General features: G+C 34.9%; 2 protein-coding genes across 2 annotated transcripts in view; one reads left to right on the top strand and one right to left on the bottom strand.

The window, feature by feature from the left end:
- LOC141338412 (poly(rC)-binding protein 4-like) overlaps positions 1-12,911 on the top strand; it is a 405,056-nt gene that overhangs the window by 203,888 nt on the left and 188,257 nt on the right. The window lies entirely within an intron of this gene.
- Positions 1-12,911, bottom strand: part of dock3 (dedicator of cytokinesis 3) — a 244,681-nt gene that overhangs the window by 104,964 nt on the left and 126,806 nt on the right. Inside the window, exon 8 of the mRNA XM_073844512.1 lies at positions 10,058-10,142. Coding sequence (XP_073700613.1) covers positions 10,058-10,142 — 85 coding nt within the window. The remainder of the gene's footprint in view (positions 1-10,057; positions 10,143-12,911) is intronic.

The following is a 12,911-nucleotide window of genomic DNA, read 5'->3' as shown; positions in this document are numbered from 1 at the left end:
GAATAAATTACCCAGCATTCGACACAAACCCCCACTGGCAAATGCATGGTGGGAAAAGAGGTATGCAAAACTCACAAGCGCAAAAATACAAAATGGATTGTGCCTTCTGGTTCAATACACACAGTCCTAGGGTGTTCTGGGTAGAGTGATGTCACTATGTGGTAACTAAAGTGTTCTCGGTGGTTGTTAGTACTTTGTTGTCCAGTTGCTAGGGTGTTCTGGGTGGTTGCTAGGGCATTGCTTGGGTGTTCTAGGTGAAGTGATGCTACTATATGGTTGCTAAGGTGTTCACTGTGATTGTTGGTACTTTGTTTTCCAGTTGCTAGAGTGTTCTGGGTGAAGTGACATTGATATGTGGTTGCTAAGGTGTTTTCAGTGGTTGTTAGTACTTTGTTTTCCAGTCTCTAGGGTGTTCTGGGTGTAGTGACATCACTATGGGTAGCTAAGGTGTTCTCAGTGGTAGTTAGCATTTTGCTGTCCAGTTGCTAGGGCATTTATTGGGTGTTCTGGGTAAAGTAATGTCACTCTGTGATTGCTAAGGAGTTCTCTGTGGTTGCTAGTACTTTGCTCTCCAGTTGCTGGGGTGTTCTGGGTGGAGTGACATTGATATGTGGTTGCTAAGGTGTTTTCAGTGGTTGTTAGTACTTTGTTTGGCAGTTTCTAGGATGTTCTGGGTGGTTATAGGGCATTGTTTGGGTGTTCTAATGAAGTAATGTCACTATGTAGTTTCTAAGGAGTTCTCGTGGTTGTTAGTAAATTTTTTTTTCAGTTGTTAGGGTGTTGTTGGTAAAGTGTCACTGTGGTAATGTGTTTTTAGTGGTTGTTAGTACATTGTTTTCCAGTTTCTATGGTATTCTGGGTGTAGTGACATCACTACGGGTTGCTAAGGTGTTCTGGATGGTTGCTAGGGCATTGCTTGGGTGTTCTGTGTGAAGTGGTATCACTATGTGGTTGCTAAGGTGTTCTCGGTGGTTGGTAGTATTTTGCTTTCAAGTTGCTAGGGTGTTATGGGTGTAGTGACATTGATATGTGGTTGCTGGGTGTTTTCATTGGTTGTTAGTACTTTGTTTTCATGTTTCTATGATGTTCTGGGTGTAGCGACATCACTACGGGTTGCTAAGGTGTTTTCAGTGGTAGTTGCTAGGGTGTTCTGGGTGGTTGCTAGGGCATTTCTTGGGTGTTCTAGGTCAAGTGATGCTACTATGTGGTTGCTTAGGTGTTCTTGGTGGTTGTTAGTACTTTGTTTTCAAGCCTCTAGGGTGTTATGTGTGTAGCAACATCATTACGGGTTGCTAGGCTGTTCCGGGAGTAGTGGCATCACTATGCGGTTGCTATGGTGTTCTCAGTGGTTGTTAATACTTTGCTGTCCAGTTGCTAGTGTGTTCTGGAAGTAGTGACATCACTGTTAGGTTGCTAAGGTGTTCTTAGTGGTTGTTAACACATTGCTGTCTAGTTGCTAGGGTGTTCTGGTGGTAGCGACATCACTGTGTGGTTTCTATGGTGTTCTCAGTGGTTGATCATACTTTGCTGCCCAGTTTCTAGGGTGTTCTGCTTGTAGTGACATCACTGTGCGGTTGCTAAGGTGTTATTAGTGGTTTTAGAACTTGCTGTCCAGTTACTAGTGTGTTTTGGGCCGTTGCTAGGGATATCGCTTGGGTGTTCTGGGAGGAGTGATGACACTATGCAGTTGCCAAGGTGCTTTCACTGTCCAATAGTTCAGTTGCTAGGTTGTCCTGAGTGGTTGCTAAGACATTGCTTGGGTGTTCTTGGTGGAGTGATGTTATTATGTGGTTGCTAGGATGTTCTCTGTGGTTGTTGGCAGTTGCTGCTCAGTTGTAAGATGTTCTGAATGTAGTAACATCACTATGCCGTTGCCAGGATGTTCTCAGTTGTTATTAACACTTTGCTGTACAGTTGCTAGGGTGTTTCGGGGTGTAGTGACATCACAATGCAGTTGCTAAGGTGTTCTCAGTGGTCTCAGTGGTTGTTAGCACTTGCTGTCCAGTAATTATGTTGTTTAGGGTCACTGATAGGGCATTTCTCTGGTTGTTATGTGGTTGTAAAGGTGTTCTTAGTGGTTGTTAGCACTTGCTGTCCAATTACTGTGTGTTCTGGGTAGTTACTAGAGCAACTGTTGTTAGCACTTAGCTCTACAGATGTTTAGTTGCTAGGGTGTTCTAGGTGGTTGCTATGGCACTGCTGTGGTGTTCTAGGTTAAATAATGTTGCAATGCATTTGCTAAGGTATTCTGATTGGAGGTTAGCACTTCGCTGTCCAGTTTCTATGGTGCTCTGGGTGGCTGCTACAGTAATGCTTGGGTGTTCTGGGTGGAGTGATGTAAAAACTTTGCTGTCCATTTGCTAGGGTGTTTCTGGGTGTAGTGACTATTCAGTTTCTAAGGTGTTCTCAGTGGTTGTTAGTACTGTGTTTTCCAGTTGCTAGAGTGTACTGGGTAGAAGGACATCACTATCTGGTTGATTATGGTTTTTCGGTGGTTGTTAAAACGTTGCTGTCCAGTATCTAGGATGTTCTGGATGTGCTAGGGGTTCTGGGGGTTAGGCATGATGATGCTAGTGGGTTGCTAAGATGTTCTGAGTGGTTGTTAGGGGTGCTTTTCTGTTCAGTTTGCCAAGGAGTGTTTATTGTGATGTTGCTATGCTGTTGCTAAGATGTTCAAAGAGATTGTTATCTCCAAAAACAGTTTTTAAAGCATTAAATGGTAATTACATAATGTGTTGCTAGGTAGTAGCTATAGTATTCCAATTGGATTACTGGTTGCATGATGTTACTATGGTGTGTCTTAAAGGTTGCTAGGTGACTGCTTGGCTGTTTCGGGTGGTTGCTGTGACATTTCAATTGCGTGACTGCAATGTTGTGACATTGCTAGGGGGAAATTAAGTGTTCTGAATACTTTCTAGGGCACTAAAGGTGTTCTGGCTGGTTGCTAGGATATTGCTAGGTGGTTGATAACGTGTCACCAGGTTCTATCTAGGGAGTTCTGCTTTGCTGTTTGTTGTTGCTAGACTGTTTTGGGTGACTGTGGTGAAATTTCTATGCCGTAATTACTAGGGTAGTCTGGATTGCTAGGACATTGCTAGGTGGTAGTCAGGTGTACTGAGTGGTTGCTAGGCCATTGCTAGTGGTTGCTAAGGTTTTCTGTATGGTTGCTATCATACTATGAGGTTGACAAGGTGTTATAAGTGGGTGTTTTTTTCAGGTGGTTGCTAAGATATTGCTAGGTGGATTATAAGGTGTCACTAGGTTGTATCTAGAGTGTTCTGTTTGGTTGCTTGTTGTTGCTTTGTTGTAGCTAAAGGGTTGCTAGGTTATTACTAGGCTATTTTGAGCAATGGTGGTGATGTTTCCACGTCATTATTGCTAGGGTACTCTGTATGGTTGCTAGTACATAGCTATGTGGTTGATAAGGCATCACTAGTTGCTTGTTAATGCCAGTCACTAGTCACTGGTTGCTTGTTGTTGCTAGGTGATTGCTAGACTGTTTTGGGAAATTGTGGTGAAATTTCTATGCTGTGATCGCTTGGTTACTCTGGATGGTTGCTAGATCATTGCAAGTTGTTAGTTGTGTTCTGAGTGGTTGGTAGGGCATTGCTAGTGGTTGCTAAGATGCTCTGGATGGTTGCTAGGGCATTGCAAGGTATTAGTCATGTGTTCTGAGTGGTTGTTAGGGCATTGCTGGTTGTTGTTAAGGTGTTCTGGGTAGTTGCTAGGGCATAGCTGGTTGTTGTCAAGGTTCTCTGGATGGTTGCTAGGATATTGCTAGGTGGTTGTTAAGGTGTCAACAGGTTGTATCTAGAGAGTTCTGCTTTGCTGTTTGTTGTTGCTAGACTGATTAGAGTGACTGTGGTGACATTTCTACACTGTAATTGCTAGGGGTGTCTGGATGGTTGCTAGGACATTGCTAGGTGGTAGTCAGGTGTACTGAGTGGTTACTCAGGTTTTCTGGATGTTGCTCTCATACTATGTGGTTGCTAAGGTGTTCTAAGTTTTTTGTTCTGATGGTTGCTAGGTTACTTATAAGGTGTCACTAGGTTGTATCTAGGGTGTTCTGGTTGGTTGCTTGTTGTTGCTTTGTTGCAGCTAAAGGTTTGCTAGGTTATTGCTAGGCTGTTTTGGGCAATTGACGTGATATTTCTACGTCGTTATTGCTAGGGTATTCTGGATGGTTGCTAGGACATACTAGGTGGTTCTGATTGGTTGCTTGATGTTGTGATGTCCATGTGATTGCTAGGCTGTTTTGGGCAATTGTGGTCACGTTGCTAGGGTGTTAAGGATGGTTGCTAGGGCATTGCAAGGTGTTAGTCATATGTTCTGAGTGGTTGGTAGGGCTTTGCTGGTGGTTGCTAAGGTGTTCTGGATGGTTGCTAGGGCACTGCAAAGTGTTAGTCATGTGTTCTGAGTGGTTTCTAGTGGTGTTTGCGCATAGCAATGCTTTTCTTAGTAAACATCACTAAAAATTACTTTTACAAGAAAGACCAGGGAAAGGAATCTTCAAAGCTGTATGCACATCTCAAGATAAGAAGTGAGATTTTCTTGATATAGTGCTTGACAACGAGGGAGTGAAGTAGAGCTTCATTTGCAAAGCCAGTGGAGGATTTCAGGCCAAATTGAGAAACGTCTGAAAACAAATATCTTTCCTTCTGTTCTCACTTTCACCATCAGGGAGGCTAAACGCGTGCCTGGCGGGACTCATTAATCTAAAATAGCGCCTTGCGGCACTGTGCGCGTGGCAGATTGTACAGCCATGTTACAACATGCTTGTGAGACTTCAGTCCCCTACTAACTTATATCAATATATGTACTGTTCTTTTGCTAAATAAATCTATGTTACTTATTTAGCAGACAGTATTTATACAAGGTTACTGTACAATACTGTAGGTAAAGGACTAACGAATGAATATTGAAAGTGAAGAGAAAACCAATAGCTGGAGTCAATTGTGTGTGAACAGTGCACGTGTAATCCAGAAGCAGAAAAGCTAGGCTCTTTGATCTAATCTGTCTTTTGCTTCCCTGGAGACAATTCAGCATCAACTTCTAAGAAAGCGAAAGGTCTCGAGTCTCTGCAGCTCCAGTGCTCTCTGATGCCTGAGGCCAAGTAAAAGTCTTCTCACATCTCTGTTTCTCTGTTCTCTTCTGAAGCTTGTATCTTTCTTCTCTTTCTTTATTTTTGGTATTTGTGTGAAACTCCTCCGCCTCCCACATATCGAGCTATACAAATCTCTCTGTGACCTCAACATTTGGCTAGTGCGCTTAAAAATCCAGTCGAGATTTAGCTACTCTACCCAGGAGTGTTCGTTTTTCGTCTGAATTTAGCCCAAAAAGTTAGTGAAACCTCTTAGTCGGGAGCTTTGAATAGTGCTCTGTTTCTCTTCACTAGTTCCTCCAACCTCTTTCTGTTTCTCTCTAACTTTGGTACATTTAATGGGTAAAGGATAAATGTTGCCAACATAAAGTTAAACAATATCACAGTTATTTTAATGTGCTTATTTTAAAGTTTCTGAAAGAATATTTTACATAATGCATAACAGCATCTCTGATTTAAACCTAAAAGTAATTTGATTCATTTTAACAGTCTGATTCAAAACACTGATTCATTTCAAAGCATTGGTTCAACTTAATTTATTTAAAAATGGAAGTGACTGTGTGGAATATGACATGCTTTAAAAAATATATAAAATAATAATAATAATAATAATAATAATAATAATAATAATAATAATAATAATAATAATAATGGAAGTCACTATGTGGCATTTGACATGCTTCAAAGATAAATATTAATATATTTTAATAATATTAACCATTTAATAAAATAAAAAAACTGTAAATATTATAAACATTTAATATTATGATATAACAAATAATAAATATAGAACAACACCAATAATAATAATAATAATAATAATAATAATAATAATAATAATAATAATAATAATAATAATAATAATAATAATAATAATAATGGAAGTCACTATGTGGCATTTGACATGCTTTAAAAATGATAAATATTAATATATTTAAATAATATTATTCATTTAATAATATTAATAAACTGTACATATTATAAACATTGAATATTATGATATAACAAATAATAATAATAATAATAATAATAATAATAATAATAATAATGGAAGTCACTATGTTGCATTTAATATGCTTTAAAACTGATAAATATTAATATATTTTAATAATATTAACCATTTAATAATATTAACAAACTGTACTTATTATAAACATTTAATATTATGATATAACAAATAATAAATATATAACAACACCAATAATAATAATAATAATAATAATAATAATAATAATAATAATAATAATAATAATAATAATGGAAGTCACTATGTTGCATTTTACATGCTTTAAAATAGATAAATATGCATATATTTTAATAATAATAATAATAATAATAATAAGAATAATAATAATAATAATAATTTAATAATATGAATAAACTGTACATATTATAAAAAAAAATATTATGGTATAACAAATAATAAATATATAACAACACCAGTAATAATAATAATAATAATAATAGTAATAATAATAATAATAATAATAATAATAATAATAATGGAAGTCACTATGTGGCATTTGACATGCTTCAAAAATGGTAAATATTCATATATTTTAATAATATTAATCATTTAATAATATTAATAAACTGTACATATTATAAACATTCAATATTATGATATAACCAACAATAATAATAATAATAATAATAATAATAATAATAATAATAATAATAATAATAATAATAATAATAATAATAAACTACATATTATAAACATTTATTATTATGATATAACAAATAATAAATATATAACAACACAAATAATAATAATACTAATAATACTAATAATACTAATACTAATAATACTACTACTAATAATAATGGAAGTATGTGGCATGTAACATGCTTAAAAAAAAACAATTAAATAATTATGTATATATATAATAATACCTAATATTTAAATCACATTAAATTAATAGTTTTCAAGTATCAACAATGTTAAGCTTGCATATGTGTAGATTTTAGATTACATATATGATAATGTTTTACTGGAAACAGGTTTTGACAGCAGCATGTATTTCTAACAGGTGCTTTTGGATTGCAGCCGGTTGAAAACACTATATATATATATATCCTAAACTGCAGAAAGGAAGTACAGCAAAGAGGTAAATTTAGCTCCTTTGCTGTCACATTGTACAGTGGGCACAAAAATCCAGTCCCACACAAATCCAGACATAGATACTTGCATATGCCACAAACCTGCGCAAACATCATTGAAAAATATCCGTCAAATGTGTGAAGAAAATAAACGTACACTATTAGCAGCGTTTCCATAAGCTGCAATTCAAAAGCACCTGTTAGAAACAGATGCTGGTGTCGAAACCCATTTCCAGTAAAACGCAATCATCACCGAATAGCGGTTCAGAGAATAAAGTGAATTACTGATGGTGAAATTATAATCAAAAGCTAAAAAAGCTTCTTCTTTTTTACATTTCCATTATTGTTTCTTATTAAACTCCAAAGGGTAACTGTTCCATAAAGCTGTAAATGCGCTATGAGGCTTTATGGAAAAATAGAATATGTAAATGATTGGTTCTGATGAGGCGTCGTGGGAATATGCCCTCTAATGGAGTGTTTAAAAACATTTCTGCTATCTAATTGTTCAGCTCAATCTACAGGTGGGAACTTGGCAACATCTGCACATTATGCCTACATTATGCACATATGCAAAACAGTCACAGGAATGCATTAAACATTAATTCCTGCTCTCTTTACACAGGCGAGTCACATATTAATAAACTCGTTTTGCTGAACTTGAAAAGCAAGAAAGACATTGAAAATAGAGACGTACAAATCAAAATACAGGTCACTATTGTAACTGCGCACTGAACAAAAATAATCACTAATTGTTTCATAATCATAAATAAATAAAGATCTTGATTTGAACTTTTTTTTCAGTGTATATTTAACAAACCTTTTACAATTTAAGTCAGTCAAACTCAAAATGTATAATTATATAAAATACTTAAGTATTATACAAGTGCATAAAATATAATTGTTTGAAATGCTCTAAAATATACATAATAAATTATATTTTTATAATAAATAAATAAATTACAATTTTATAATACATTGTGAAAAAAACATTCCAAGTACTTATTATTTATATTATTTATTAAAAAAAAATATATATATATATATATTTTGTGATTTATGATTTCATTTTTATTGTATAAAATTATACAAAATATACATAATTAATATATAATAATAAATAATAATATAAAATATTATATATTTAATTGTAAGTATAATTATATTTATTATATTGTATTGGATGTACGGTTTCATTGTAATTGCATGAAATTATACAAAATATAAATAAACAAAATTTTTAAAATATAAAATACACAAATTTTTATAATCACACTTGTAATATCTTATCTAATATTATCTAATTTATTTTAGTTTATTTATTTGTTATAGTACTTTATGAAGTATATAATTTTCATTTGATTATATTGTGAATAAATACAAGTATAATTTATTAATATATATTATATGTACTATATTGTATGGGATTTAAGATTTCACTGTAATTGCATGAAATTATACAAAATATACATAATTAATAAATTAAAATATATATAATTAGCATATATATATATATATATATATATATATATATATATACATACATACATACATACATACATACAGTCAAGCCGAAATTATTCATACCCCTAGAAAATTCAGATTTAAAGTTACTTTTATTCAACCAGCTAGTTTTTTTTTTTTTAATTAGAAATGACACAGGTTTCTCCCAGAAGACAATAAGACGATGTACAAGAGGCATCATTGTGGAAAAAAAATATTACTCATCTTTTATTTACATTTGAACAAAAAGTGGCATGTGCACAATTATTCACACCCTTCTCAATAATCAATAGAAAAGCCTTTATTGGCTATTACAGCAATCAAACACTTCCTATAAATGCTGACCAGCTTTTTGCATGTCTCCACTGGTATTTTTGCCCATTCATCTTTAGCGATGAGCTCCAACTCTTTCAGGTTGGAGGGCCTCCTTGCCATCACCCTGATCTTTAGCTCCCTCCACAGATTCTCAATTGGATTTAAGTCAGGACTCTCTCTCTCTCTCTCTCTCTCTCTCTCTCTCTCTCTCTCTCTCTCTCTATATATATATATATATATATATATATATATATATATATATATATATATAAACACACAATTTTATAATCACATTTATAATAAATCTAATTTATTTTATTTTATTTATTTGTTATAGTACTTTATGAAGTATATAACACTAAAATATAATTTAATAGTATAAAAATATATTATATTTAATAAGATATTTTTGTCTTTTTTGTAATTTCTGATTTCATTGTAATTGTGTGTGTGTATATGTATTTATAAAATGAGACATAAGTACTACACAAAAACACTAAAATATTACTTAAATGCTCAAATAACTATATATGTATACACAATTGAAATATTAAATATTAATATTTAAAAAATTGTAGTACTTTGTGTGTGTATGTGTAAGTACTACACACACAAAAAAACATTAAAAAAATATTACTAAAACACTCAAATAACACTTAAATATATGTGATATATTGTAGTTTTGTGATTTGATTTCATACTTTTCCTTTTATATGTGTACTTACACATACACATATAGCATATAATAATTTAAACCAGAACTGTAAAATCATAATGCTATATGAGCAAACAATCCAGCAAACATGAGCTTTGCATTAACCGCACATAAGTGGTTCATTTGTAAAGTGTCATATTTCTGCACGAGCATCTCATAAATAAACGTCTTTGAATAAAAGAAGCAATTTGCATGGATTTTAAATCAAAAACATCTATTATATGTTCTCCTAACACCCAACAAAAGAGCTTATAGCGATTTACGGCTTCAAGGATGAAAATGCACACATCGCAAACCCATCAACATGCAGTCAATGTACTTACCATTTTATAGAGATCAGAAACACTGATCTGGTCCGCATCGACCATTTCGAACTCCTTCCTGGGTACCAGATCTAAGCCTAAGTGTCTGTTGAACACAATAAACAACAAGATAGAGATTAATGTTGATTCCTCAAAACTGAAATACTAAGAATGTATAACATTGTGGATAATAAAAGAACAGAAATCTGTCAAGCTGTTGTGTCCACCTGTTATCTTGGGCATTTAGCCATTTGCTATCCATAAATCGCTACATTGCTTAACACTAACATCTCACGCAGCGGTGTGATGGATGCTAGATTGGAAAACATGACGTAAGGACATCTCCAAACTAATTTTCCACACTTCTTTCCAGGTTTATCCACACAGAGCTGTTATAATGAGAGGCTCATGTGGTAAAGACACACAGAAAGCTGCTAGCGCTAACGCTACATGCAGCTGTCACACTGTAAAGCTATAGAAACAGGTGTTGCCCTCATGAAAAGTGATGGCACGGCAGTATCATAACATAAACATTTCTTCTCTCAGACCTCCCAGACATAAACAAAACCCCCTCAACATCCTGAGTAGCCTAAACCACAGACTAGCATCAAGTTAGTGGGCTAGCAGCTAAACACATGAAAGATCCCTGCTGAAAAAAAAAAACAGCTAAAACCAGTCTAGGCTGGTTGGCTGGTCTTAGCTGGTTTAAGATGGAAGTAGCTGGTTTTAGCTGGTCAACCAGCCTGGTCATAGCTGGTCAGCAGGCTGGTTTTAGAGGGGTTTTGGCCACTTTTCCAGCCTGACCAGCTAAAACCAGGCTGGTTGACCAGCTAAAACGAGCCAGCCAACCAGCCTAGGCTGGTTTTAGCTGTTTTTTCTTTTTTTTTTTTTTCCCACCAGGAATAACGATGCTAAGGCTGAACATACACATGAAACGTTTATTGAAATCCTCATTTTAAATGTGTTTGGGTGTCCTGGGTGTTTGCAAAGTGGTTCTATTTCAGTCATTAAGAGGAAAATAGTAACTAGCTACCACATTGCTAAGGTTTTCCGCTTATTTGAAAGAATAGTTGGTTTTTAGGGTGTCTGGCTGGCTCCTAGGCCATTACTCAAGTTATTTTGCTCTGGTTGTTGTGCTCTCGATCAAAGAACTAGCATTAGCATCACCCAGCGCCCCTGCCTAGCCAGGGGTTTGCTTATAAATCTGCATATTTTCTGAATATCTCAATGCAAATGAGTTCTCCAGAGAGACATCTTGCATCGTTGGCTTGTATCGGAGCATAAATAAATCTATTTGTTGATGGCTTTGTGTAAACAGACAGTAATAAACTTATTATGTGACAATTAAGTGTTTTTAGCAATGACAAGCTTGATATACTCCACAACTGCAGCGTGGATGCATCCAATTTGCCACGTCAAAACGTTGCTCAGTATATAAATGTCTTGTTATTGAGGCTGAATTGACTCTCTTGCAGTCAAACACACAATTTTTAACATATATATTATAGAGTATGCAGACACTTGCCAAAAAAAATAAAAATGACTTCAAGAGAAAACTGATAACCTGAAAAAGGCATAATGAAAACATTATTAGATTGTTTCAAAAACACTCGAGATGCTCTTCAACTCATCCTTCAGGTATTTATAGAACATATGGGTAAGTGCTCCCGTCTCGAATCCATTTCATCCCATTTACTCAATTATCTCTTAGTTTGCTGATCTGAAGACCTGGCAGTGATGTACTGCTGAAAGCCCAGAACCACAAAGTGCCTCATCACAGAAGTGAATCTTCAGGTGACCTTGAAGAAGAGGGATGAGTGGTCAACGTGAACTTGACACAGGTGCTGATACACTGCAATTCTTGGATCGCCTGACCTCTAAAAGACTGTTGGTTGGCCTCCATGACTCTTGTTTTGGAGGTCTGGTCTGCTGCTACGTTTTGGATAATTGCTGTAAAAAACATTGTCTTTTACTTAACAATATAGAAAATATGGTGCAATATAGTGAATGTCATATGTTGCAGTATCAGCAAATGTATATTGGACATAAAACTTTTGAAAATCTGTCTGAAAGATGAAATAATGATGCAAGAACTGTAAATACTGATAGTCAAAACTCAAAAGCTGAAGAATTGCACAACTGTGTAGGTTAAAAATGGGGGCGGTATCTGAAGGACAAACTCAACCGCCTTTCACTGCAGTGAAAATCAATTTACTCCCAATTAAAAAAAAAAAAAAAAACACTTATCCCTGTGTTGTGTTGGTTTGTTTGGCTTTAAAGTTTGCATTTGAAATTTCACCATAATTCACATTAACCAGGCAGTGAATGACATATCTTCTTGTTCTCCTTTCCTTCACTGAGGCCAAGTCGATTTAAAGTGATGAGAAAGCCGCAGTGATCCATCTCTAGCGTTTCAACTCTACAATCAAGAGGCCTTGGCCTCTAAAACATTAAAATCACTGGCAGATCTCCATGACACACAAGAGCTTATTTAAACAATCCTCAGTTGAGTGAAGCATGCCAGGGCTGGACATTAATCTCAGCAACTTACTTAGAAGGTGGAACAAATGCATTACGATTCTATAGACTTGTTTAATAGGATGTATTTGAAAAGATCAACTGACATAACTGTCTGTGTTAGAGTGGAGAAATACAAACAAGAGCAATGGCGGATTTTAGCCTAATAGCTAACACAGCTAACAACACCTTAAAGGCATCTTTGCTGGTTCTTCCACAAGATTTAGACCTATGGTGGAAGTTACCAAGATGGCTAACATTGCTAACAAAAGTTTACCCTGCTGAAAAAAACAGCTAAAACCAGCCTAGGCTGGTTGGCTGGTCTTAGCTGGTCTGGCTGGGAAACCACAAGCTAAAA

The sequence above is a fragment of the Garra rufa genome, chromosome 7, assembly GCF_049309525.1.
Source record: "Garra rufa chromosome 7, GarRuf1.0, whole genome shotgun sequence".
Lineage (NCBI taxonomy): Eukaryota > Metazoa > Chordata > Actinopteri > Cypriniformes > Cyprinidae > Garra > Garra rufa.
The sequence above is the reverse complement of the archived record's forward strand: the minus strand, read 5'-3'. Positions and strand labels throughout refer to the sequence as shown.